Here is a 25,356-nt window from a genome sequence, read left to right on the forward strand (position 1 = left end):
GCTTGATGTAGGGGGGGCTCAGGGGGGGGCTCGTTTAAGCTTCCATTTTTCAGCTTTTCTGGCTGAACAACAACTTCTCGACTGAACAAGTAACACTTTAACAGCTTTCTCACAACAGAACTGCAAAAAAACACGAACATAGGTTGATAGCAATCGCCAATTATCACTTTTGTCAGAAACTCTTCAGACTGGGAATATCAACTTCGTAGTAGCTAATCGTCATGTCAAATGGATTGTTAATTCTCTATTTCAAATAAAAAAAGCTATTCAAGAAGGAAAGTATTCGTTTGATGAAGTTGTTAACTTGAGTCCCGGAAGTACAAAAAACTACTCCTTTAAAGGCACAACATTGGACCAGTTCAAAGCTCGACGTAGAGACTAGCCTACCCTTCTTTTGATAGTAATCAGTTTATTCAAGCTTTGGTTGAGAACATTGGAAGCAGGATGGTGGACACCAACAATGAAAATTTTGTGAAGAGCTTGGAAATTATTGTACCAGAGTTATGGCCTGCTGCAGTCGAAGTTCCATGGCAAGAAGGGGAGCAGAGATTACGAAAAATAGAGGAGAGATTTCATGTCATCACTCCTATTTCCGATTGTATGTTGACAACCTTGTCATATAGCCTACCAGATACGATAAAGTTGTTCAAGAACGTAGTACTAAACATGATTGCTATAAGTTCTGCTGAAGCCGAACGTGGATTTTCACAAATGAACTTCACACAGCTACGATCACGGCTGACCATATCACTTGTTTCAGCATTGTTGTTCATCAGCATCAATGGACCACCTCCTCATTTATGGAATGGCACTGCGGCAACTCAGAAGTGGTTGCAGACTCATCGGTCGGCTGTGGATGTTCAAGTTAAGCATTCTAAGCTGCCCACATTGAATGAACTCAGATCTCCGCAAAAACTGTTTACTGGCTAAAATCAAGGACTGTCGTGGTGCTTTAAACTTAGCCCATAAAACCAAAGACCTGGCAGACAGGCTGTTTGTTTTGTGCAATCTCGTTTGCACCAACTTGGAATATGCTTTTGCTGTAATTGGAGTTTTTTAAACTGTTCGTTAATACTGTAACTAAATGAGATTTTAGTGTAACTGTCACATTGGCAGCTTATTGGTTCTTATATAGCAAATCTGCAACCCCAAGCGCTCATTTCAAGAATTGCATTTCCTTACTTTCCTATTGCAGTCAATGTTTTTGCAAGTGTGCTTAGGATTGGCCCATACAAATAAGTTTACAATTGAGTTAAGAGATTGGAATTAGCTCATGCAAATCGAGTTTCAAGTGTAGGCCTACGCAGTAAAAAAAAAGCAAAGGAGATTGCAGTGTAGCAACCAAGCCAAATTTCAAACTTATAATTTTATATCGGATTCAACCACGCTTTCACGTTTTGTTGCTTCTACCTTTTTCTGTACTTCAAGCTATGTTTTAGCATGGGTTGTTTTTCGACATGATGTTCAGAAGTAAAAACATACTGAACAGTGTTTCTTTTTCAAAAAGGTAAACATTGTTGGCTAACCTACACCGATTACTTATACATACTTTGTCTATAACAACACAGCTAAGTGTTAGAGCCCCCCCAAAAAAAATTTTAGGAATGCACCCCTGATTGTACAACAACAGGCGCGGGCCAAACAAAAACGTCTCGTGGGCCGGAGTTGGCCCGCGGGCCGGACTTAGGACATCCCTGATTTAATTCAACCCTTTCTGAACTTTTTGCAATGCAAAGTTACGGATCACAGCATCAAATAATAAAATTTTGCGACATCTGAATTGATGCACAACATGTATAGTTAGGCTTTTCAATCGGTTTTGAGTCATAGGCCTACTGGAGCGCAAACAATTCTTTACAAATTTCAATAATTGCTAAAACCACGTTCTCAAAGCGCAACCGTTGGAGGTAGCTACCGGAACACAAAAAAAATCATAACAAAACTATTTGGAAAAACCTTTCGAAAGTTGCAATCAATGATTTCTTGTGTAGAGATTATGGGGTGGTTCGTTCTGGTTTGCAGCTGAAGTTTGCTGTGTGGCTTTCTGTCAAAAGTACCAACTCATCCAAAATGTCTTGAAAAATGTCATTGTTGTAGCCTACAAATGGTTTAAATTTCTCCCAAATGCCCGCAACTGCACAACAGGCATATAGGCCTACGATGAAATTTTCATGGAACTTCAAACTCATCGACGATATGTTTGAGTTTGTTGATACATTTGTCAATTCCAACAACTATCGAATGCTTTGCAATGCACGGTAGAATACATTTCCTTCGAATGATTCAGCTAGTTAAGAGGAGTTATAAAAGCGTCCTGTCCTCAGGAAAAGAAAATCATTTTCTTTTAAATTTATAATTGCCACTGCAACTTTAGCTTGCGAGTAGTAGCCTATCTTTCTCTTACTTAGATTACATCTTCCTTTAATTTCATAAAATTCATCAGTGAATCTTGTTCAGGATCGTAATCCACATAATGCAAAGCAGTCACAAATTTAAAACTGCTAGTTGTAGGCTACTTTAGCATTGACTCAGCTTCCGATCAAGCTCTTGTTGGTCTTCAATTGCAAAAGGGTGGGCTAATGTAAAGCATTGGGTTTGACTACACCACGCCTTGATTACCCTCTCGAAGTAAATTTTCTTTGCAAGATGATAGGACAGCTTACTTTAGATTTTTCAGAATTTTTCCTCTGACTGGGCTATAACTTTAAAGATGCCACTAGCTTACAGATAATCAGTTACTCCAAAAATGATAAGACATTTGAACAACGCTGTCTGTAGGCAACATTATAAAATCCAACTAGATTTAAGTAACAACATCCATAAACAAAAAACTCAAATAAAGAAAAAACTCACTACCTTCCAAAATCACATCATGAGAAGCATGACCAACAAAAGGCTACTTGACCACACAAAAACAGAAGATCTTTTAACTATGACAAAATTACATCCAATTGCAGCAATAAGTTAATAAAATCAAAAGTTTTAAAACTATTCGGCCACACTAAAAGATCACAATTCGGAATCAGCAAAGTTTGCACAGAAGGAAAAGTAGAAGGAAAAAGAAAACGTGGCAGACAACATCCAATCATGGACCGGACTCAACTTGGCGACACTGGGCGAGCTGGCTCAAAATTGCCACTCTTGGAAGCAAATAACTCATGTTGATGAGCAATCTGCTGCAGGCGGAGATGATGACTGATGATGATGATTTTGTCGTATCCAGGCTTTCACCTGGTGGTTGAAGATTTAGATTTAGTGGACGGGAAGGCAAGGAAGCCAATCTTCGTGTCCACCTTCAGGCATGCCTTAAAGTGTCCTGCCACAGACACAGCCGCATGCTCTTGAGCGGTGTCGAACCGGCGCCCTCTCGATTGCAGTTCCAGTGTTCTCACCACTCGGCTATGATGATGATCCATAAACAAAAAATATACAGGATTTACTTTCTTTAATCGTGCTTGGACTGATACCTTTAACTTTCCCAGATAACTTATGTTGGATACAACATCCTACGCCTAGCCAACGCAGATTTTGAAGTTAAGGTTCAGTTGTCAAGCAAAAATAGTTCCCGCTTAGCTAAAACAGCACCAGTTTTCAAGTTGACACTATCAATACAATCGAAACCGTTCAGTGATACAGAAGTCATTTCAGCTTCAGATTTTACGTCTTGAAGCTATTCAACATCGCCTACCTTAACACGAAAATAATTTGTTCTTGATGAAAAGCATCGAGAGTGACATTTACAATGATTGAGAAATACTTCACTGTGTAGATTCTAACGATCTTTTTAAGCCTGATGTTGCGAGTTAGTTGTGGCAATATCGAATTCCACGAGCTTTCGGAACACAGTTCCCTAGTCATGTGCTATGACGAATGAACCACTCACTGAATTCAACACCATTCGTCATAGCACATGACTAGGGAACTGTGTTCCGAAAGCTCGTGTAATTCGATATTGCCACAACTAACTCGCAGCATCAGGCTTAAAAAGATCGTTAGAATGTACACAGTGAAGTAAGCAACGATCATGCTGCTAAAAGCGAAACTCAATCAATTGCGATTGAGAAATACTTGGAACTACGCACTTCATTTAAGAATTTGTTGATTATTTAGTTGGTAGGCTACATTTTTACTTTAGTACTAAAAATGGGCCCCCCCCAAAAGTGCAAAAACAAAAAACTACTCGTTTTTTCTTTACAATGTTTTGCTAGGGGGGAAACTGGCCCGACTTCCCCCCCTCTCGGAGCCACTGCCCAGCACAACTGTCGCTACTCGTTCATAAAGACTAAAAGTTTGATATCATATTGTGAAGCTATAGCTTGGACTATTTTTAGAACATAAGCCAACTGTTCTTAGGTTCAGGGCTATGGAAAGGATATTTTGAGCCGGCACAGTAGCCTACCAATGAGATCTTTAGGAACACAAAACAAGACACCTCTGAAAAAGAAAACTCAGGCACCATTCTCAAAACAGGTGAGAATAATGGAAAATTTTTCCAAAAAAGAGGGTTTTCACTAAAAAGCAGAGTCTTCTTTAAAGCCCATTAGCTCAATGAAGCGCCCGCCTCAAGATCAAGCGGCACCTAGCGAATAGAGTAGTTCTCGGCAACGACATTTCAGCAATCGGAAACTTCACTCTGCCAATCTCGGTAACCGGCTCTGTGTCAAAAGCCTCTGACCTACATGTATGTGAAACTACCAGGACTAACTTATCCGCCCCGTTAGCTCAGTGGTTGCGCGCCCGGTTCAAGATCAGGCGGCGCTGGTTGGACTCGCGGGGTGTGTGCTTGAGCAACGCACTTCAGGACTTCTCTTCATTCAGCGGCACCTAGTGAATGGAATAATTCTCCGGCAACAAGACTTCAACAATCAGAAAACTTCACTCTGTCAATCTCGGTAACCGGCCCTGCGTCAAGAGCCTCTAGCCTACAAGTAGGCTATGCGAAACTACCAGGAATAACCAATCAAGGCTTTGTCAGTCCGAGGATAAAGAATCAAAACTAACCAAATGCATTTTGACCAATAACTATGCAGTGTTTTTCTTCAAGCTCCGGGCCGCTAAGAACCGTAGCCTGTTCTTTGGTTGAACAGTGGTGAAATTGAGTAGGCCCTACCGGTAGGTCAAGCAGCCACATCATGTCGCTTTGACATGGAAACCAAATTAGAAAAAGTTCTAGACAGGCCGAACACGGTATTTCTGTTCAGAACAGTCTTCTTCACTGGCACCTTACTTATCTTGGTTTAGTCTATGTGATTTGTTTGTTTATCTTTATCCTGCATTGCGGGAAAGCGGACTTGAGCGCTATGCATCGGTGTACGCCTTCCGACATACACCTGACCCACGCTGCAGCCGACAGCAATGTCTGTTTCCGGTTGTCTACTTAACTTATGACTTAAATTTGGTACTACCCATTACTCGAAATCGATCACTAGGTAGAGGCAATTATCGTAAAGTTTCTTGCCCAGAGAAACAACAGCAAGTGCGGGTGGCTGGAGTCGAACATGCAGGTTCTCGACTGCGAGCCCAACGCGCTAACCACTCGGCCACGGCTGCCGGCGTCTTGAAATTTTATGCCTAGCCTACAATGCACGTTAAAAACTTTACCAGCGTTTCCTTTTTCCTACCGAATTGATTGCAAGCCTATAGGCTTTTTTCTTACGGTGCCAGGTAGATGGGGAAGTTTAATTAGTAGCCTATTCTTTCAGTGCTTTTTTGATAGACTACTTTAAGCTCTCTCTGCAGTGTTTGAAAGCATGTAGACTAATAGGATATGCACTGAGATTAAGTAAGCTAATTTTGATGCAGTTGTATTGACTTGTGTATCATTTTCAAACTGGTGACGCAGGCACTAGAATGCTACCAAAGCAATAGCATTCCAGCATTACCCAATTCTACTTCAGTCAATTACCATATCCTCAAGCGTTGGGTCAATGTGAAAATAATAGGAGTAGTTGTTACAACCATGTTGCACTGGCATAGGACCATTCGGCTTTAACAAGCGGCTTCCCACATTGAAATGGCTATTTGTCCTTTACCTTGTAATGGTTGAAAGTGGGAGCGAAAGACCAAATCAACCGAGTCCTGTTAGCCAATTGAAACAGGAAGAACACTAGGCTATCTCACAACCTGCGCATTTTTGGCAAGACAAAATACAGCACTGATACATTTGTGTACAACTGGAAAACTTTAAGGTAATGGAAGAACTTTTGCTCCGTTAAACTATAAGAAAATCTTCATGTAAAAAATGTGTCGTTTACCGCTTGACACCAATAAACTGACCAGCCATGTAACACAGAATACAGAATCTAAGAGGAATCAAGAATAGAGGGTGTTTTGTAATTGCGAGCTTTATCAAATAGTCTCAGGCTTCTGCGGCACTCTGCATGACAAGGATTGATGGTGTTAGGTGTTTACTGTTTTGGTCCACTAGTTGATCTGACATGCAACTTTTGAGCGCAACAAGATACAGTATTTTTAAAAGGTTGATGTCTAAGAGGGTCAATAATAATGTATTGTTACTTTAATTTGAAGACGGTATGAAATACATTATTTACACAAGGTTTATGTATCACGCAATTACAATTTAATAAGAGAAACAAACAAACAACAGGAAACAGGATACGCAAAGCATAAATAATATAAGCAAAAAAAGTAAAAAGAAAACAACGTCCAAGTCGGCAAGCGGCTTAAGTTTAATATATCAAACGCCGTAAACAAAAAAGCAATGATGGAAATACACTTTGCGTTGTCAAACTTGTGCGTCAATGACAAAAGTGTGCGAGTGTGGTGAGGTTTTGTGGACATGTTAATATAAATATCTGAAAATGCAGAAGAACTAGTTTTTTAGTCGAATTAACCCATAAAAGTAAAGCAGGTTCGGTTTCTTGAACTGCCAAAAAACACCTAACATCACTGTAAATTACATTCATTTTCTTCTAGCATTGACAAAATTTTTAAGTTGATTAGTGTAGATCATTTGTCGAGTTGATTGGCCGCTATTTGGTCTCACAAGGTGGCTGTCAGTCAAAATGTGGTTTAATTGATTCTCGCAAAAGGTGCCCACCTTCTTCAAGAAAATTATACTTCCAGTCCAGAGTAGGTTTTTTATTGTCCTGAACGATGTGTGCAAATCAATGCGGAAACGAGTCTTCAAAAAAGAAAGCGGGTATCAAAAATATTCTATGTAAGAAAACGAGGTTTGAAAAGGTCAAGGAAACGAGTTGGCATGAGAATAAGTTAAAGCGAGGCCGGGGTGAAAATTAGTGGATTTGAAAGATGCTTTACATCTATTCGAAATAAAGCACCGGCCAACAGTTGTTTTTAAATGGAATAAACAACACTGAGCAAGGCTGCTTCAAAACTAACAACCTTAGAATTTGCAAGTGGTTGCTGAGAATCATTATCTGAAGTTGTAATTTGAGACCTTATTTTCCAAACCTAATTGGGGCCTAACTTTGAAATGTGCAGGTCAAATCGGTACCCGCTAATGGATTACAAGACACGCCCAGCTAGCAAATTAGTCCTTCACAGTATTTTACGTCTGCAAACGCAGAATCATTTGTAAAGGCCAATTTTGTCAGCTGGGCAGCTATAAGCTCTGTAAGTTACGTATGGCTTACCACTCAAAATACGAATAGGTTTCAAGTTGTTTGACAAACACATTAACTTGTGTTGATCCAACGCAAAACAAGAAAAAGAAACTAACAAAAAAATGAAAGGTCAACTTGAAAAATAGAAGATTTGCAAAACAAGAGAAAAGCCAATCCTCTTCTAATATTGCATCATTGTGATGTCACCGTGACGTAAGTGGCAAGCGGGCAGTGTTAGACGTCATTACGCATCAGAAAAGGTGAACGTGCAGAAAGCGGAGAGCTATTACTAACAACCAGTTTCGGATGTTGAAATTTCAACCGTCCCGGATCGGTTGGTGACGTTTCGATGACGTCAAGCGTCGATGACGTCACAACGCATGATTCATCGCGCTCGGATATATCTTCCAAAAGTTCGCCGTCTAGTTTCAGAGAGATGTCGACATTGTCTTTGTGTGATGACGCCAGGAAGGTTTCGCCAGAAGCGGCATTCACCGAGTTCGTTTCCAAACATCTGTAAACCAAAGACAGGTGTGAAAACAAAAACAACTACTGATCAACAGTACACACAAACTATGCAAAAGTAGTTGGTATATTCAGCCAAGGAGTTCGCTTTTAATTTAACTAACAATAATCATATTTTTCCTGCAATGCTGAGTTGCACGATTGAAAAATCGATTTGTCGACGGTTAATTGAGTGTTATTATACAGTGTTACCAATATGCAGTGAAATAGCACAACCCAAAATGGTAGAGCATGAAGAAACAAAGGTCCTGTCAATGACTTTAATGATGATCTCCGTTGCTGGACGTTCATCAAAAAATAATACCAAGGCTTACAGCAAAAAATAAATTCTATTCATGCTTTCGTGACCAAACCAAGACACTTACTTTGTATTGCTCAAGCAAAGAGGATACGCAACTTTAAACGCTTCATGCATCTCTTCATGGCCTGAGAGAGAGGTCTGTGTTTTCCAAAAGTTCAAATTGCTTTTCAATTGTCCCAAAAGTAAATTCTTCTCCGGAGATTGAGGCTTATCAGTCCATAGATCTAAAAAAAATACAAGAAACATTAGTTTGGAAGCAGCATCAGACAAAACAGTTTTGGCTGGGAAGACATCGAACAAGTTTTTAAATTCCGCGACAAAAAGAAAGTCGATTTACCGTGGTCTTCAGGAATTTCCCCGGCCAAAACGCCAGCTTTATTCATTGATACAAGAATAGGTTTAATGAGGTTGTTGATGAATGTTCGCTGTAGTTCGGCCACTTGGGGTTTCTCGCGGTCCATAAATGGAGAAACGGGGACTTCCAATGACCTTTCTTCGTCGCCCTGTGGAAAAATGAAAACAATTGGTCAGTATAACCAATGAAAGTCAAATGCAAAACTACTGCTAGGATTTTAATGTGATAAATTGTATGAGTATGGCAAATGGCTGCCTTGCAAGGAAAATGCGTAGAAAGCAACGCGACTCAGATCTACAGAGTGCTATACAAAAACACACTGTATTATTATTACAAAAATATTGGGTCTGTTAATCGCTTAGAACACTTTTTACACAAACCTACCTGTATGAAGAATTCTTCACATATCGCTTTGGTCCACGTTATGTGAATGGGTTTTATCTTGGCTGGGCCGCCAATATCTGCAAGCTTGATCACCATTTGGCAAACTAACAGTCTATCCTCATCAGCAGACCAATTCAAACCTGCCAAAAAATGTATTTATAAACGAATGTTATTTCAATGATAAATTTATTTTCTTGCGTGGCGATGAATATTTGCAAACTAGAAATTATTGTTGGAAGTTAAAGATTTGTTGAAATAACAAACAAACATAACAGCTTCAAATAACAAAAAAAAAAATTTACAGCATTAAATTTAAAATCCGAATGTCACAATTTATTAACTGGTAGTGGTAGTGCAGTGATAATTTATTGAAAGACAATTTATAAAAAGAGCAAGAACGTTAACCGAAATGGCGCTTCGAATAAATTCTACAAAGAAACTCAAATTATTACCTTCCTTATGACAGACGGTTCGACAAGAAAATTCAAAAAACGTTATTTTCGATGAAACGTGGACTCCAGCCAGAGGCAGGAAATTAACCAGCTCTGCAGATCATCATAATCCATCGTCGGTTTGTTCCCCACTAGTGGGGGTGGCCGATTGTTTCCGCGCAGCAATTGTTTATGACAAAGTAAACTCACCAGTCCTTGGGCTATCGGGGATATCTCCGTCTTCAGTCGACGGAGACCGGGATAGGGATTGTTCAGCTTTAGCGGAAAATTGAGAGAGAATCTGGAAATGTTTCTTCAAATCTGTAGCGAGGATCGCTTCAACGATGAGAAAGCGTAAACGCTTCCATTCAGCTGTTTCGAGATTTTTCAGAAAGTCAAAGTTTTTGTTTGAGTAGAGAAGATCCCATGAGGCTGCCGCGTGATGGTTTTCCAATACGGAACGATCGTTGTAGAAAATGGCCTAAAAATATGAAAGGAATTAAAATGAAACGTGCTGTGGCAGGCGTAAACTAGTTTAAACCGGTTTTCGTCGGGTTCAAGCCAGTTCGAAAAATCAAGCGATTCCCATGAGAAAACAAAGGATTAAAAGTAGTACAACGCCAAAAACGTGTATCGCGATTATACCAATTAAGTTTCAAAAAACAATACTACGAATTGTGATAATTGTATTAAAGAAAACTATGTTTTTCATAATGTCATTACACAGCAAACTTTGACTCGACCACAGTATTTAAACGAAAAAAAACGATTTTTTTTCATTAGTCAGCCATACTTCATTTCTTCTTTAGTGATACTTCTCAGTCAATCAGAAAAGAAATCAATAAAAGTTTAAAAATGAGCCGGCGGTAAAACATGTTTCTTGCCACATAGTCACAATTGCAATCGTTGCTACAGCGAACGAAGTCACAAAACTTTAACGTTGTTTCTGATGTTCATTCTACGCAAGCAAAATGCCAAACCCACCAACACTAGTCAGGAAGTCCAGATTTTATTTTTATGTGCAAAACAATTCTTAGTTTAAAATTCTGTGTGTGGTGAAGCATCGTGTATTTCTAGGCGACCTGAACAACCTTATGGCTCACAAGTGTAGCAGTCAGAGAGAGCAATATCACAAAAATTAAGTTTTTCACTAAACTGCGTGCGCTGTTGCGCTTTCATTTGAAACGTATCTCCCAGGAAGCAAAAGTTGCCCTTTTTCATCGTCTCAACGTCGCTAGAAAGCGGAAAGGATGAAAAAATGAATACTTTAGCTGGTTGAGGCACCCACATCAACAAGGTTTCGCGTTCTTGCATTAATAAAATATCATCACACTTAAAGTTAACAGGAAAAAGTTTAGATCGCTCAAATATAATGATGTCGCTTCAACAATTGAAAAAAAGTGATTAACTGAGTTTGAATCCAGGTGAAGGTATTTTTAATACTCGGCTAAACACTTGAATAGTGAGGAACATGACCTGAAAACAAAGTTTTCGAAATACACAAATGTAACATTGACATGTGTCAGTTCGATCACAAGGAAAATGTTGACACACAATAGAATTAGAAAGAGATGACTTACCAACGGATGCCTCGTTTCAACAAGAAAAGCATTTGTCCGGCCAGGATGATCGTAGTCGTGCATGGCAGCAGCAAGATAGAGAGACATTAGTTCCAAGGCTGGTATAGCCTGCGCCAAGGATCCGTGTCCGATGTTGTTGACTTGCCTGGTGTTTGCGCTGCTTGTCCCACTGTCAGAATCTACAACATAACCAGCTGTCAGTGGATAGGTTGAAGGGAACGATGCGGAAAATACGGACAGCGGAAAATACGAGAGTGGAAATTGCGAGGGAACGATAGAAGAGAATGAAAAAAAAACGAATTGAGGGAGTTAAGACGAGGAGAAGCACAGCAAGGATAGATGCTCAGGAAGAAGAGGAGCAAGAGCAATAACAGGAAAATGAGAAGGATACTTCTTGAAACATCAAGAATCGGAACAAACGATGGTTGTTGATGATGTTGATAACGACAGGTTGAAACAACGAAAGAGTTTTTGTATCAGAGCACATGCAGGTGTAAATAAGTGATACACATTTTTGGCGAATATTTATTTCTTTGCAAAAAAGCAAACTAAACTTTAGTTCTCGACTCCTCACGCTTTTTCGCGTAGAAATCGCGAAGATGCGCGTTGTTAGTGTCATGCGCTATGATGTTGGAAAATAATCTCCCAGATGGCAAATTCCGTCCTTTTAACACTGATTCAACATTTAAGAATTTAAGTCAAAAAAATGTGTTCAAACGCAAAAACACAAACACTTTGAATCTTTTCGTACCATCAACCAACAGCATTGTACAAGGAATAATTTTTGCTTGAGCCAAACAGGCGTTGTAGCAATTCGAGATAGAAGTTGTGAAAAACGACATAATTTTGATAGGACCGAAGCTGGCGGGGTACGGGTCTCCTTGTCTGATTACCTGACGAGTCGGATGAAAAAAGAGGAGAGTGGTCATGGAAACCAGGGATCTCTTGAGTTGATAGAAACCAACATCCATGGAGAACATCAGCGGCGTGGATTCGGTTGTGATCTGAGGATAAGGAAACAAGTGAATTACAAAGATCAACTCCGACCGTAAATTAGGTCATTTAAGACGGATTTTATTGTCTTGTAAAAGGTCTTTAAATTGATGCATTGCCAACAACGTGGGATCAACGTAGGAATTACGTAAAAAAAACTTAATAGAGGGTAACCGATCAACATTGAAAACCGCTTACATGGTATTTCCCTGTAGCCGTTTTCTAATGTCTTCATGTAACAAACGAATTCCTTTTTGGGAATATTAAAGGTTTCAAATAAACCTGTGTCTTGAAATAACTTGAAAGCCATCTGAAAAACATCAACTTCATCTTCAAACAAAATGCGTTAATTGTTTTACAATTAGCGACAATTGTTGACCAGCCATAGACATCACGTTTGCATCAATTCAATGAATTGAAACGTTGCGTAAATATGAGATTTGATCTGAAAAGTTTCCCACCTGACTTAGCACGCAATTTGTGTTTTCGGCCAATTCGAAGATCTGGAAATTCCAGTCATAGACCGATTCGAGAACCTTCTCTTGGTATCGCTGGAAAAGCGCGTGGCCGTCCTCTTTTATCTCGCAGCTGCACTGGTTCCCATGACGACCGCCTCTTTCCTCCTCTTCCGGGATCACGGAGTTTTCGGAAACTGGAGGAGTTGAGATGGAGCGGACTAAGAGCTGATGCTGGAAGATGTTAATAAAACATGCTTTAAACGTTTTACAACGTAAAAACATGGCGATTATTATTATTTGCAGCATGTACTTACCTCTGGGTTTGCCGAGCAAGAATTAGGCGTGAGGTTTTCCTGGTGGTAATGATAAACTGATTGAATTCCATCGATTTCATCGGAAACCGACTTTGATCGGGTGATAGGCAGCGGTACCGACAGAGACGATGGTTCATCGCTCTCGTAGTCGGAAGATATTTGAGAAACTAAAGAGGAAACACTGACATCAACATTTCATAGAAAGACAATGCATAGTAATTTGAGACAATTGTGACGAACCGTTTTGGAAATATCCAAATCGTTGATGCCAAAGGAAGCGGCTTTTCGACTACGTTAATCCCACGTATCCTTTCGTTAAAATAAACCACAATAATTCATTGTTAAACAAAGTGATGATCGTTGGACAAAAAGTAGGCCTACAGCATACTACACATACTACAGTCAAGAGATGTTTTGTTTGTACTTGCAACCGTATAACGTTGAAACAACGTATTCACGTTATGTATCAACGTATTCACGTTACGTTATGACGTGCGCTTCTTACGTTTTTTAGTGACGCTGTGGTGATGGTGTGCGTGATGATTGAAAGAGAATCTAGGAGAATCTGAAAGTAAAAATATTCAAGCTATGGGACTGAGTGTGAAGTAAAACATAACCTGATAGGCTGATATGACAGAAAGTAGAATGCACCCAGACAACAAATCAGTCATTTTTTACATTGATTCAACGTCTGTAAAAGATGACTGATTTGCTGTCTGGGTAATAATAAAACCATTTCGATGACATTTTCACAAATAAATTTAAAATAAAACGTAAAGTCTTCACGAAAAATATGGTAACTACAGTAAATTAGAAGACAATTCTCCTTTGATTTCGGAAACTTGGGTAAAAATATGATCTGCACAAATCATTGGTGCAGCCAAGTATAAAACAATCAGCAAAGTTTTTTTAAAAATCATAATTGTTTCTTTAGGGTTAGGATGGTTGAATAATGTTTGTCTCATATAAGCGGTCAGTAAAATGCTTACGGGAAAGAGGAAGAGTGGGATAAGTTCGTCTTCGAGATAAATCGTAAAATCCTGGTCCCTCGTTGACAGGGCTACTACAACGGGAGTCCCTTGGTGTGCTCCTGGAAATAAAAAGTCTTGATGAAGGCAAACGGGAAACAGAAAGTTTTTCATTATTATGTACTTGTGGAAATGTTGCGACTAGTATGATGTTGTAATAGCATTTTCTGGTTTTGTACAGATGAAGTAGCGAAAATCAATTCGGACAATAGCAAATCTTTAAAAATTCGAGGCATGCAGAAGTAAATGCACAAAAACCGCATTTGTCATTTCACCATTTTATATGAATTACAAATCTTTGTGGCGAAGGGTTGCCATAAATATTTTTATAAATTCAAAACAGAGAAATGGTAAATGTATGTTCGAATGGTGGTATGGTATGCAATTGAACAGCAACTCCGCAGACGAAAGCCAGAAAGACTTACATTGGGGTCTTATCTTTTAAAATTTTTGGCAATCGCTTTGGTTTGAGAGGGCCGGGTTCTTCCTTTGGCAACCCTGTGGCGGTCGTAGTGGTGGAGAACAACCCGCTCTGCCAGTCCGAACGTCGTTGCTGTGTCCTCTGAAAGTCAACGACCTTCGTTACCCAGACAGTAAATCAATGTAAAAAACGAACAGTATTTGTTTTTACATCATTACAACGTCATAAGTCATCAAATCAACGTTGTGTTTATGAGCAAAGTTACCTTCAAGGACACGTGTCTGGGACCCAAGCACACTGCTTCCTCTTCCAAACCATCACAGTTCTTCTGGAGCCAGACCACCTGCCTTGGTTTCACGTGATCCAACTGGAAAGTGTGAAGTTTAATGGAGAGGTTCTTTTAAAGGCTTGATAAGGGCTAAGTGTATAGCCGAAAACGTTTGCTATTTTGTTTTTTTACTTTTACAATGTTAAATATTGTGATGTTGCTAAGTTATCTATTTTTATGGTTAAAAAAAGTGCCCTCTCTACCTAAATTGTATTTGGACGTTGAATCAATCTGAAACGGACAAATTTTTCTATCTAGAAAAGAATCATTACACGTGAAGAATGTTTAAACGCGTAAGGGAAGCTTTTAAAGATTGATACACTTTAAATTCGTTAGAAATAACGTATCGCTTCGAAAAACTTTCAAGATTTTTCGTTTCTTGTTGAAAAACGTGAATTGAAAATTAAAGAAAGGCTTGAAAAGTAAAGAACAGACGATTCTTCCGAGCAATTTCTAACAAAAAAAAGGTATTTATTTTTCCACTTGGAAACGAGACAAAGGCCTTGAGTAGTTCTCCAGAAACCAAGACCTAATTTGCATTTGCAAACGCAAATAACGTGTAGCTTTACAAATTCCAAAAGCAGCACTTGATCACACACGGTCACATCTCTGTTTACACAACGCTAGAAAGTTAAGTTACGCAAATAATAATTTGGCGGTTTTGAAGCAAAAATTCTAAGTGGTGTCATGTACAGTACATCATTCTTTTTTCAAACCAAGACTCAAGAGATACGTGCTGATTAAAATTGAGTAGGGTTTTCTGATGCCTATGATACTGTAGTATGTTGTTCTTCAACTGGGATTTAAAAACCATAAAATAAAACCTAGCAACGACACGAGATTTAACATAATACAGTAAAGTGAAAATAAACTATAATCTGGACTTAAGAAAGGCTGTTAAAAACTTTCGAAAATTAGCATGGTTCTTATTTTCATAAAAGTTATCACTAAAATTTATATATCTTTATTGTTAACTTTTGAAAACGTTTCTAGGAGATATAACATCAAGTGCCATCGTGAATAATACATATAACTAATGCAAAAATCCCGCAAAGTGAACAAGAACGTTCGCGATAACTTTTCTACGTGATTCCCCGAAACGGAACTAAGACTAAGTAATAAGTATGATTTGGTTTGTGGCGCAAACTCCCAGTGCAAATCCTTTCGATGATTTATCGTGATTGGAAACGTCAAAGAACGCTGCTCATTTACGTGCATGCGCGTGACTTCGCCATGAATTTAGCTGGAAAAATCAGCCCTCTTTACATTGATTCAACGTCTTTAAAAGACAGATTTGTTTGCTAGGTGGAAATGCATGAACGTAGGTTTGAAACAAAGAAAAATCTTCCGCCATGGATTGAAAACTTTAAGTAAATGTCACACATTAAACGGGAAAATACACCACGTACACGCTTGCTCTTTATCACCATTCCTATATACAAATAAAAGATCGTTTCCACTACAAGAAAAATGCATTGCATCGCCTGAGGGAAGCGGGGCGTTATGTAATTAGGAAATTAATCAATGCAAAAGCCGGACAAGTAGTGATGTGGAATTTAGTGCAGCGCAGAGCGTTACGCAACGTTTGAAAGATTTCGACAAAAAGAAGGAAATTATCAATGACTGTTACTGCCACAAGAAAGTTCACCTGTTAAACTCCAATTAATCTCACATAGTTTTTTTTTGCATCACATAAATGTGCAAATCATCTTTTTTATATATATTTTTGTTACCGTACCGCAAACAAAATCCGTCCACTCTCAAAATGCCTGATTTTAGTCTAAGTATAAACAACTACTTTGTTAAACAAAACGAAGTTCGGCTTACCTTGTAAGGGTTGAGACAGTCTTCGAGCTTCTTGATCAAGTCTGAGAAATTGGCGGGTTTCTTGGAAAGTTCATCGACGATAGCGTGAACCTCAATCAGTGTGGACGTGTCGACAAGCACGGACGACATGACGGCCTGCACAGCAATGTACAACATGAACAACTGAAGCTGCCCAATAGCGCATTGTATTTATACACAATGCAAGATACTGGCAATGTGCTTTGCACCCTTTGTAGAGGTAACGCGAGCTAAAAAAGTTGCTGCAGAAATAGATTTTTTTTTATACATTTTTCGAAAACTTGTAAAAACGGGAATACGTAAGGATTCTCACAATAACATACTTATGTTTGTGAAATTCAAGCAATTTTTCGACAGGAAGTTAACGTAGAAAAGACTGCATCGGCGTCAAGTCAAACTGACGCAACGTCACACGTCACGTTAATAAAAGGAATAAAAATAAAAACGACGCAAGAGATGTAGCTGGATTTAGCCGCAGTGAATTGCTACATTGACAGCCGACTATTTTTAAAATGCTTACACGATTTCTCGCGTCAAATGACAGTCGTTCAAGTAAAAAACAGCCAATTGAACAAGAGAGATCTGGTGCATATCCTACCCAGAAAAAATAGTCTATTTCGGTGAGAGTAGAATTTCTAACGCAGTGCGTGACTTGATGGCGGAATTTCGTCAAACAAGAGTTAGTGAAACCTGAATCAAAGGAAGTTCCCTTTGACTAGTGGGGCCTCCAAGTAAACAAGAAAATAAAATTGTGTTGGAGTTAGACCGCAGTGACCGGCCACACTGACCGAAGAACCGCACTGAACAAAATCAGGGACAAAGTTTCAGATAAAAAATGTACGCTACTGCGCGATAGAACGTACTTCCATGATTTCAAGCCAATTCAACTGCTAAGATAAAGATAAGCAAAGTCGCACGGGGATAAGTATAGAAATTATTTTCAAATAAAAAGATTGAGAAAAGAATTAAAATAACGTCAATTACGATAAACTTCATTGCAAATGAGAACGCTCTCTACGAATTAGATAACTCAATTTTTTTGTGATATAAAATCCTTTATGGCTGAATTTCTACATAGATTCTTTCAACTTCATACATTTGAACTTGCGATGTAAAATAGATAAGTGCGAAAAGTAATTATAGTTGACAACGTTATGTACGTTTGTTAGCCGAGCACACAACTACAGATATTTCCCAGGAGCAGTTGGACAAACAATGGAGCCGCGTAACCTCAACAACTTGATATGTTGTGAAAAAGCGGGCAATCGACAATTTGTGAAAGTTGAAAGTCAAAGTCCTCACTATTTCTACGTCAAATTTGTGCAATACAATGTCGGTCCGACGTCAAGTTAAAATTTATTTTTAAAATAGACTACAGACAACCACACAATAGAAATAAAAGCAGCTATTGTGATGTTATCCAAACACAACATTGAGAGGCACCAAGCCTATAATTAAGATGATCATATCCTGGGCCAGGACAATGAAAATAAACGTTTAATCTTTGGAAAGAGAAATGGCGTTTTTGCATTATTTTAACGCTACTAGACGCTGAAACGACGCAAACACAGCAACTCTGCAAGCTGATTTTTTTTTCAACAATTTTTGCAGCAGAGACGCGAAAGTTGTCCAACAAGCATCTAATACCCGCAACGATTCCCAAGTCACTTTGCAAAAACTTGAGTTGCTGACTGCAATCAAAATAAGTGAATGAAACGTAGCCACAAGCGTTGACAAGTTATCATTACTGAACCCAGACAGCAAAATCCGTCATTTTTACATTGATTCAACGTCTGCTGTAAAAATGACGGATTTTGTTGTTTGAGGACCTGACTTGAACGCGAATGCTAATTGTGTCACTTAAATCGAAGGTTATTGAAGTCTGTGCTCAAAATAGCACAATTGTACATTGGCATTGTTGAATGACGTGAATCGCTTCAAGATTGGTTCAATTTGGTGTTGAAATACCACACTAGGCATAGAAAGTGGACCAGATAAAATTAAAAGTTTTCCAAGCAAAGAAAGATGAATATTGCAAGTGGTGCTTCCCCCAGACAGCAAAATCCGTCATTTTTAGATTGATTCAACGTCCGAAGACATTGAATCAATGTAAAAATAACGAATTTAGCTGTCTGCCTTTTGACCAGGTTTGTTGGTTATTTGTTCACAAACTTTCGAAGAAAAACAACCAAAAACACACCAAGTTAAAAAAACAATCTTCTACATCGACGCATTTCTTGATGATGATTCAAGGCGAAAAAAAAATGACCAAAGCGTTTAAAAATTTTAAATCCAACAGCAACTTCATAATTGCTGACGAATGCTGAAACGTATGTAGGCTAAGTCAGTTAGTTGGAATCACTGCCATTGATTTCTTTCAAATACTCATATTAAGCATAATAACGATGCGTTTTTTTAATGAAAATGTATTTTTACACTTTAATTAAAATTCAAATAATACTTTCTTTTGGTAACAAGGTTGGTATTCTTACGTTGCTTTAACGTTACCTAAAGTAGGATGAGGCGCATTTCTTAGTGGAGTCGAAAGCAATTTTGGATTGAAAAACAACTTGATTGAATGTGACAAAACATTGTAATTGCAAATTGAGTACTCGTAAATTTTATAATAAAAAAAAACAACCCGGCTGGGAAAATTAATCGCTTTTGCATTGATTCAACGTCTGCACTCTGCAGGCCTTGAATCAATGCAAAAAACCACCATTTTTTTCTAGCTGGAGAAAGACTAACTTCAACAAAACGATATGTACAAAGCTAGATGTAAACAACCGAACACATGATTGCCGTAGCAGGATGTGCCTGATCCACGGCATTGGTAACGGATCCAGTTTTTTAAGTCTGGCCTTGAAGCCTCTACGGCGAAGATTCTGATTAAGAGGACAGAAATAAGAAGAGATTTCTTGTTCCTTACACTACACAACCAAATGCCTTGCTAAAGACCATACTAAGACACAGCCTAAGTGGGCGTCCAACCAGCGACCTTGAGCATCGATTAAATACTTCCAGACAGCAAAATCCGTCATTTTTACATTGATTCAATGTCTGTTGAATCAAGTAAAAATCAATGTCAATGTAAAAATAACCGATTTTTTTGCCTGGGTTGCTCGTCTACACTGAAATGGTCAAACCAGAATTTCAAAACAGCTTGATATTTCAACTTCAACCAAATTGAATGAAAATTAATGGAAACTTTCTTTAAATCTATGCAAATCACCGACTATCATGAGAAGGGGGACAAAGTTTATACCATGGTACATTCAAATGCTTCGATTCGATTTCGATTTCAATAAGATGTCAGCAAGTTTCTGGAAGCCAAATGGATTTAGTTTAAAAAAAAAAAACATTATTTTAAATTTGAAAAAATTTCATCGCCATTCAGCCGACTGTCCTTAAACCTCTCTTAATTTAGCTTCAAACTGAGTTGGCAAAGTTATTTTTGCGTTAAATTAGCGTTCGCGAATCGACTTGGACCCGGTTGGATTTGACAAGCGTCAGAGATGACGCCATTTCAAAAATACGTAAACAAATTAATTTATTGACAACACGCTTCAAGCTATTGCTTGCGAACTAAGTTGAACTACCCAAGCAGGATTAACACAACCTCATGGCAGAACATCTGGTCAATTTTGATCCTTTTTTGCATTAAATTGATGTAACTAGACAATGGTTCAACACAAATGTGGTGACTTGTTCTAAGTGAGCGACAACTAATGCAATCAGTGCAAATCTGATTGACCCGAACTTAATGAGGTTTTTTGTTACAATAAAAGATATCGACCGTAGGTTGGTTAAATGCATCTTATTGGTTCTACATAACATTAACTTCAAGCAAAAGTGGTGCTTTTTTAAACAACCAACTGCGCTTAAAATTCGGATTACAGCAAGACGGTCATTCCTGGCAAATCAGATTTCTTCAGAACTTGCACAACATGGCTACGGCCCTAGCTATAGATTTGCATTGATATAATTAATGTAAACACCTACGGCTACGAAAATCCGTTCGAAGATGAGGATGACTATGTGCAACGTAGTTGTGTTCGCGATGATCACATCCAGCTGCTAATATCCGTCTTTTTAACATTGTTTCAACGTCTGCAGACACTACAGCGAGATTCTCGTCAGCCATGACGGTTTGCGAGAAATAGTCTCATGATTTAGGTTGTTCCACTTGGTTCGCCTAGTTGAAGTGATATTGTAAAATTGGTAGCCAAACCAGGATTGATGCAATGGTTCCTGAGAGAGAAGCTGCAAATCCGTTTAAAGAACATATTTTAGGAAGGCCAAAGGTGCATTTTTTGCATAGTTTCGATGTTGCCAGACGTTGAAACACTCCTTGTAGCAAAATGGAAAGAAAAAGTTTAAGATGTGGAAAATGTGGAAAAGCCGCTCTAGAAGTAGTCATCCATGATTCATCCCTAACATCCATAGATCTTAAATCCTTATCCATCATTGAGTAGACATTGAACACATATCATTAAAAATTGAATAAAACACGCAGATATCGTTTCTAGTGCTAGTTGCAACGCTCATCTGATAAACTGGCGTTGCAACTGGCGCTAGAAACGATAATTGTCCTGATGAACACCCAAACTGTTCAGTATTCACACGCAGACATGTGGCACTGTACGTATAAACAAATAAAGCAGCCACTATCCAGAGACAAATCTGGCTGTTTGCAAATGTAAATCCATCGCATGGTTGATCCTATTAACGAAAAAGGCCATTGATAGTTTCAAAACGTTTTATCTAACCACGGATCTACAAAATCAAAAATAAGATTGAAATTGATTTCATAACAGCAGAAATTAGAAACAATTAGTGACATGGCAGTAAATTCTTTCTTGGCGTAAAAATAAGCCGTTTCAGCGTTGATGCAATGTCAAAAAATGGACAACTTGCTGTTATGTTTAAATGGTGGAGAAGACACAGCTTAACGTGGAAGTGCTTGGTCTCTAATTATTAGAACGGCGAATGTCAAACACCAATTAACATTCGCTTGTCGTAGCCAAGTAGTCCGATCTACATCAGTTTAGACATGGCAATCGAATATTTTTACGTTATTTTGACGTCTGCATAAGTCTAAAAGACAAACAGCTAGTGAGATGACAAGAAAAAAAACTGTGGTGGCTAGAGTCAAGAAAAAATTCATATCTAGAACTTTGGATGTTTGGCACGTGATTAATATCAAAACAGACACGGAAACACCAGTGCGACATATCACCTTGTTCTTTGACTGAAAGTCCCTACCCATACAGCAAAATCCGTCATTTTTACATTGATTCAACGTTTGCAGACGTTGATTTGAATCAATGTAAAAATGACGGATTTTGTTGTCGGTACTGATATCAGAAACAAGAACTACTACTGGACAAGTTACATGGAAAATAAGGTTTACTATATTACTAGGCAAGGATGTGTAGAGAACTACAACCGTAAATGGTCTATTCTTAATAACAAGAATACACAAAATCACAAGACACTACAAGACAGAAATGGTTTTAAAATTAAGATTTTTTTCAATACTGTTTGTTAAATTTCATCGATTAGTGCGCCCTGCCATCATAAATATAAAAAAAAACAAAGTAAATTTCAGCAAATGCTATCCGCCATCGTCAAGGCAATTCCAAATGATCCTGGAATTGATGATGAAAACTAAATATAAATTCCAAATTGAGAAGTGTAGGCAACATAGAATAAAAACTGTAACATTTTTTTCGGCATGTGATTTTAATCATGTTAGATGACAGAGCCAGTAGTTTAGTATGTTTTGGTTGAAAATAAAGCAATAATGTGCCATCGCCTTGTCACTTTGAAATAATAGATTATAAAAAATAGATGACTTCTAAAGACTACTAAAATACTGATAGGCCTGAAAATTATCTTTCTGTCGACTGGTCAAACGTTGAATCAATGTAAAAATACGAAGTTTAATAGTTTGGTGAAAGTACATTCCCAGAATGTGGCTTTTGATGACCTGACCAAATGCGTTTCTTTTGCTTGGCAAGCCAAGCTACACTGCGTGTGCGGCATAAAAAGTCTGCTACATTCTTGGGGGCTAAGTCGAAGTAGTTTGGTACCAAAATAGTAAAAAGAATAAACTAAAAGTATTGACATTAAAAAATTTTGAAAGTAACGTATTTCAATATGTGCTAAACTCAATCATTTTTTTTTTAAAAACAAAAAAATTGAAAATTAGTCTGACAGTCTGACACCCATTTATCTTACCATTACTCCTTTTCCATTTCTCATAATCCCAAAGCAAATTTCCTGCAGCTATGTTCAGAAGCTAATCAATGCAGCATTAAATCAAACAAAATAGTAAACCTACAAAAACTGGATTATATCAATCGGAAAACAAAATGCTCAGGACTCACCATAGAGTCGATCATCTCACTGTAAAAACACAAAACCTCGACTATGATTGTCCTGGAGAGAGGTGAGATCACAAATGATATTGGTCAACTCACTTCACAGATGTCGAACAGCCAAGGGCTACCACAATCACAACTACTAATCAGACCGTTCCAGTTAATTACAGAGCGACCAACGCAAACGACGACCAATCCTGCTCCGCGGCAATACGCAAATGTGGGCGTTTAAAACAATCAAAGGAAAACTTTTCATTTTGACTTAACTATCATTAGTATTGACAAAAGCTAAACAAACAAGGTCAAAGTTCGGATAGTGCGTTCACAAATACGTCATCAAATCGTAAAGTTAACTTTGCGTCGGACGAGCAAAAGGTTGTAAAACTTTAATGGCGACTTTTGTAAATAGCGTTTGGACAAGATTGATGAACGCTCCGTGTGAGCTCCGGCGTCTTATAGGATAAAGCCAGCTATCGTTTTTGAATTTGGCTTCATCACTAGACGTTAAATTAACGAATATTTGGAGTGCTGTTTCGTTCATAAAGACAAACCATGGACATTATCATCATCAGGCGTGAATCAACAAAACCTCAGCAGTGAAAAGTTTAAGTGTCAAGCAAACATGAGGGGGGTGTAAATTTAAAGACGATGGGTCAACGCAGTGGCAGATACACAGTCACACAGTTTTGATAAAACCAACGTCTAAATACGTAACAGTTTGGTGGAACTCTCCGCTTCGAATCCACGTCAATCAAACAAACTGCCAGCAATGACGTATTACATAAAAAAAGATGAAAAAGCATTTCAGACTCCACACGGTCCAGATAACAAAGGTTGTTCTTTTTTTACATCGTCTCGACATCGGCAGACGTTGAAAGGATGCAGTAAAAAAACTTATGTTGCTGGCTGGAGTAATATCAAATCTAGATAACCAAATAAAACAGAGATACTGCTCCACAGAAGAAATTTGACCAACAAAAGCAATGTTGCTACCTGTGTATCAGGTTCTGTCTTCCTAGTAACGTAATTTTACGTCAACAGCAAGAAAATGAACTTTGTGAATTACGCAAGGCATCCAGACGGCTACCAGTGGTACATATTGTTGCTTGGAACAACAGTCTGGCTTCGACATTCTTGTTCAACAAAAGGAAACTTATAGTGTAGAATGTAGATTGAACAATGAAAAAATTAATAGGCCACAAAAAAGCATTGTGAAGGCCAAGGACTACAGTTCTTTTAACGAAAAAGTTCTTCAGAGTTCTCTCCACAACAAAATCTGACGTCATAAAATAGCATAGGCAACCGAAAACATAATAATATCTTTGATACATGAAACTGTGTGTCAAAAAGCAACTTTAAGTACACTTTCCGGTGTGACGCACAACAAAGTCAAGTATGAACTACATTGGCCTACTATCGACAGGTCTCGCTTTTTCGTGGCCCAACATGAGAATTGAACATGAAAAAACAATTAGTTTTTGTGGGAAAAATGGTTGGAAAGCTTAGTCAATACAAAGTAGTTGTACAGCGTAGTTTACTTTGTTGAAATCAAAAAGTCTTCAACACTACCCTTGAACTTTTATACTTTTAAAGAACTTTTATACCTCTGACGTAAGGAACAACGAAATACAAGTTTTAGCAAAATTGTAATATGACTAAGACCAAGAAAAAATATTATTCATCAAAACAAGATGAAAAACATCGTATTCGTGGACCACAAAATGGTAAAACATGTATGTCCCAGACTCGACAAACTGTGCAACCCATAAAGATTTCTTAACTTTGTTTATAGTAGTCATCGGAATGGTGGTAGTAAAATCGCTGAGCTTGAAAGAGATGATTTATCTATGATATAATCAACAAACTTAAAGTTGTTCGTTTCATTGACGGCTAGCCAACAAAAGCGATTTTTTTGCATAACTTCAACGTTAAACCAGGGTTAAAAGCATGCCGGTGGGCGATCGGCCTCAAATACAACACAAAAATGCTCCTTCTATAAATTTTTGTAAATTCATTGAATGTTTTGATGGGGAAAATAAATTATGTTGAATGAAAAACCTTGATTAAAGGCGTGTAGTAAATATCGAAGTTCATGATTAAAGTGATATATGAATGAATGGAAGAATCAAGAATGAGCACTTTTGGCATGATTGGTCGATGTCGATTTAGTAGCCTATCCTACGATGTGAATGAGGAATCCAAAATGATGATCATACTTCTTAGATGGGGCATCACAAGTTAATAAAATGGGCGGAATAAGACCCTGTCAAAAGTGAAAATAAACGAAGTTTACTTACGATGATAAATTAAAGAGTATTTCAGTAAAACCTCAGAGCCAGCAAATCTTTTACTCAAACTGAAGACGAAAAAACTCACTTAAAGCAACACGCCTCGTTTTCATATTCACATAATAGTTCAAAT

At 38.2% G+C, this 25,356-nt stretch overlaps 1 protein-coding gene across 2 annotated transcripts in view; it reads right to left on the bottom strand.

Annotated features, from left to right (window-relative positions):
* Positions 1-6,022: 6,022 nt before the first annotated feature.
* Positions 6,023-25,356, bottom strand: part of LOC145783410 (cGMP-inhibited 3',5'-cyclic phosphodiesterase 3A-like) — a 40,127-nt gene continuing 20,793 nt past the window's right edge. For both annotated transcript variants that reach the window (XM_082595277.1, XM_082595278.1), the window contains 15 exons: positions 16,532-16,666; positions 14,642-14,743; positions 14,381-14,517; positions 13,917-14,017; positions 13,433-13,492; positions 12,928-13,094; positions 12,617-12,844; positions 12,354-12,465; positions 12,056-12,166; positions 11,163-11,341; positions 9,793-10,063; positions 9,152-9,291; positions 8,750-8,915; positions 8,477-8,636; positions 6,023-8,100 (listed from right to left, as the gene is read on the bottom strand). In XM_082595277.1, coding sequence (XP_082451403.1) covers positions 7,821-8,100; positions 8,477-8,636; positions 8,750-8,915; positions 9,152-9,291; positions 9,793-10,063; positions 11,163-11,341; positions 12,056-12,166; positions 12,354-12,465; positions 12,617-12,844; positions 12,928-13,094; positions 13,433-13,492; positions 13,917-14,017; positions 14,381-14,517; positions 14,642-14,743; positions 16,532-16,666 — 2,349 coding nt within the window. In that variant the 3' untranslated portion in view covers positions 6,023-7,820. The remainder of the gene's footprint in view (positions 8,101-8,476; positions 8,637-8,749; positions 8,916-9,151; positions 9,292-9,792; positions 10,064-11,162; positions 11,342-12,055; positions 12,167-12,353; positions 12,466-12,616; positions 12,845-12,927; positions 13,095-13,432; positions 13,493-13,916; positions 14,018-14,380; positions 14,518-14,641; positions 14,744-16,531; positions 16,667-25,356) is intronic.

Source organism: Aplidium turbinatum, chromosome 14, assembly GCF_918807975.1.
Source record: "Aplidium turbinatum chromosome 14, kaAplTurb1.1, whole genome shotgun sequence".
Taxonomy (NCBI): Eukaryota; Metazoa; Chordata; class Ascidiacea; order Aplousobranchia; family Polyclinidae; genus Aplidium; species Aplidium turbinatum.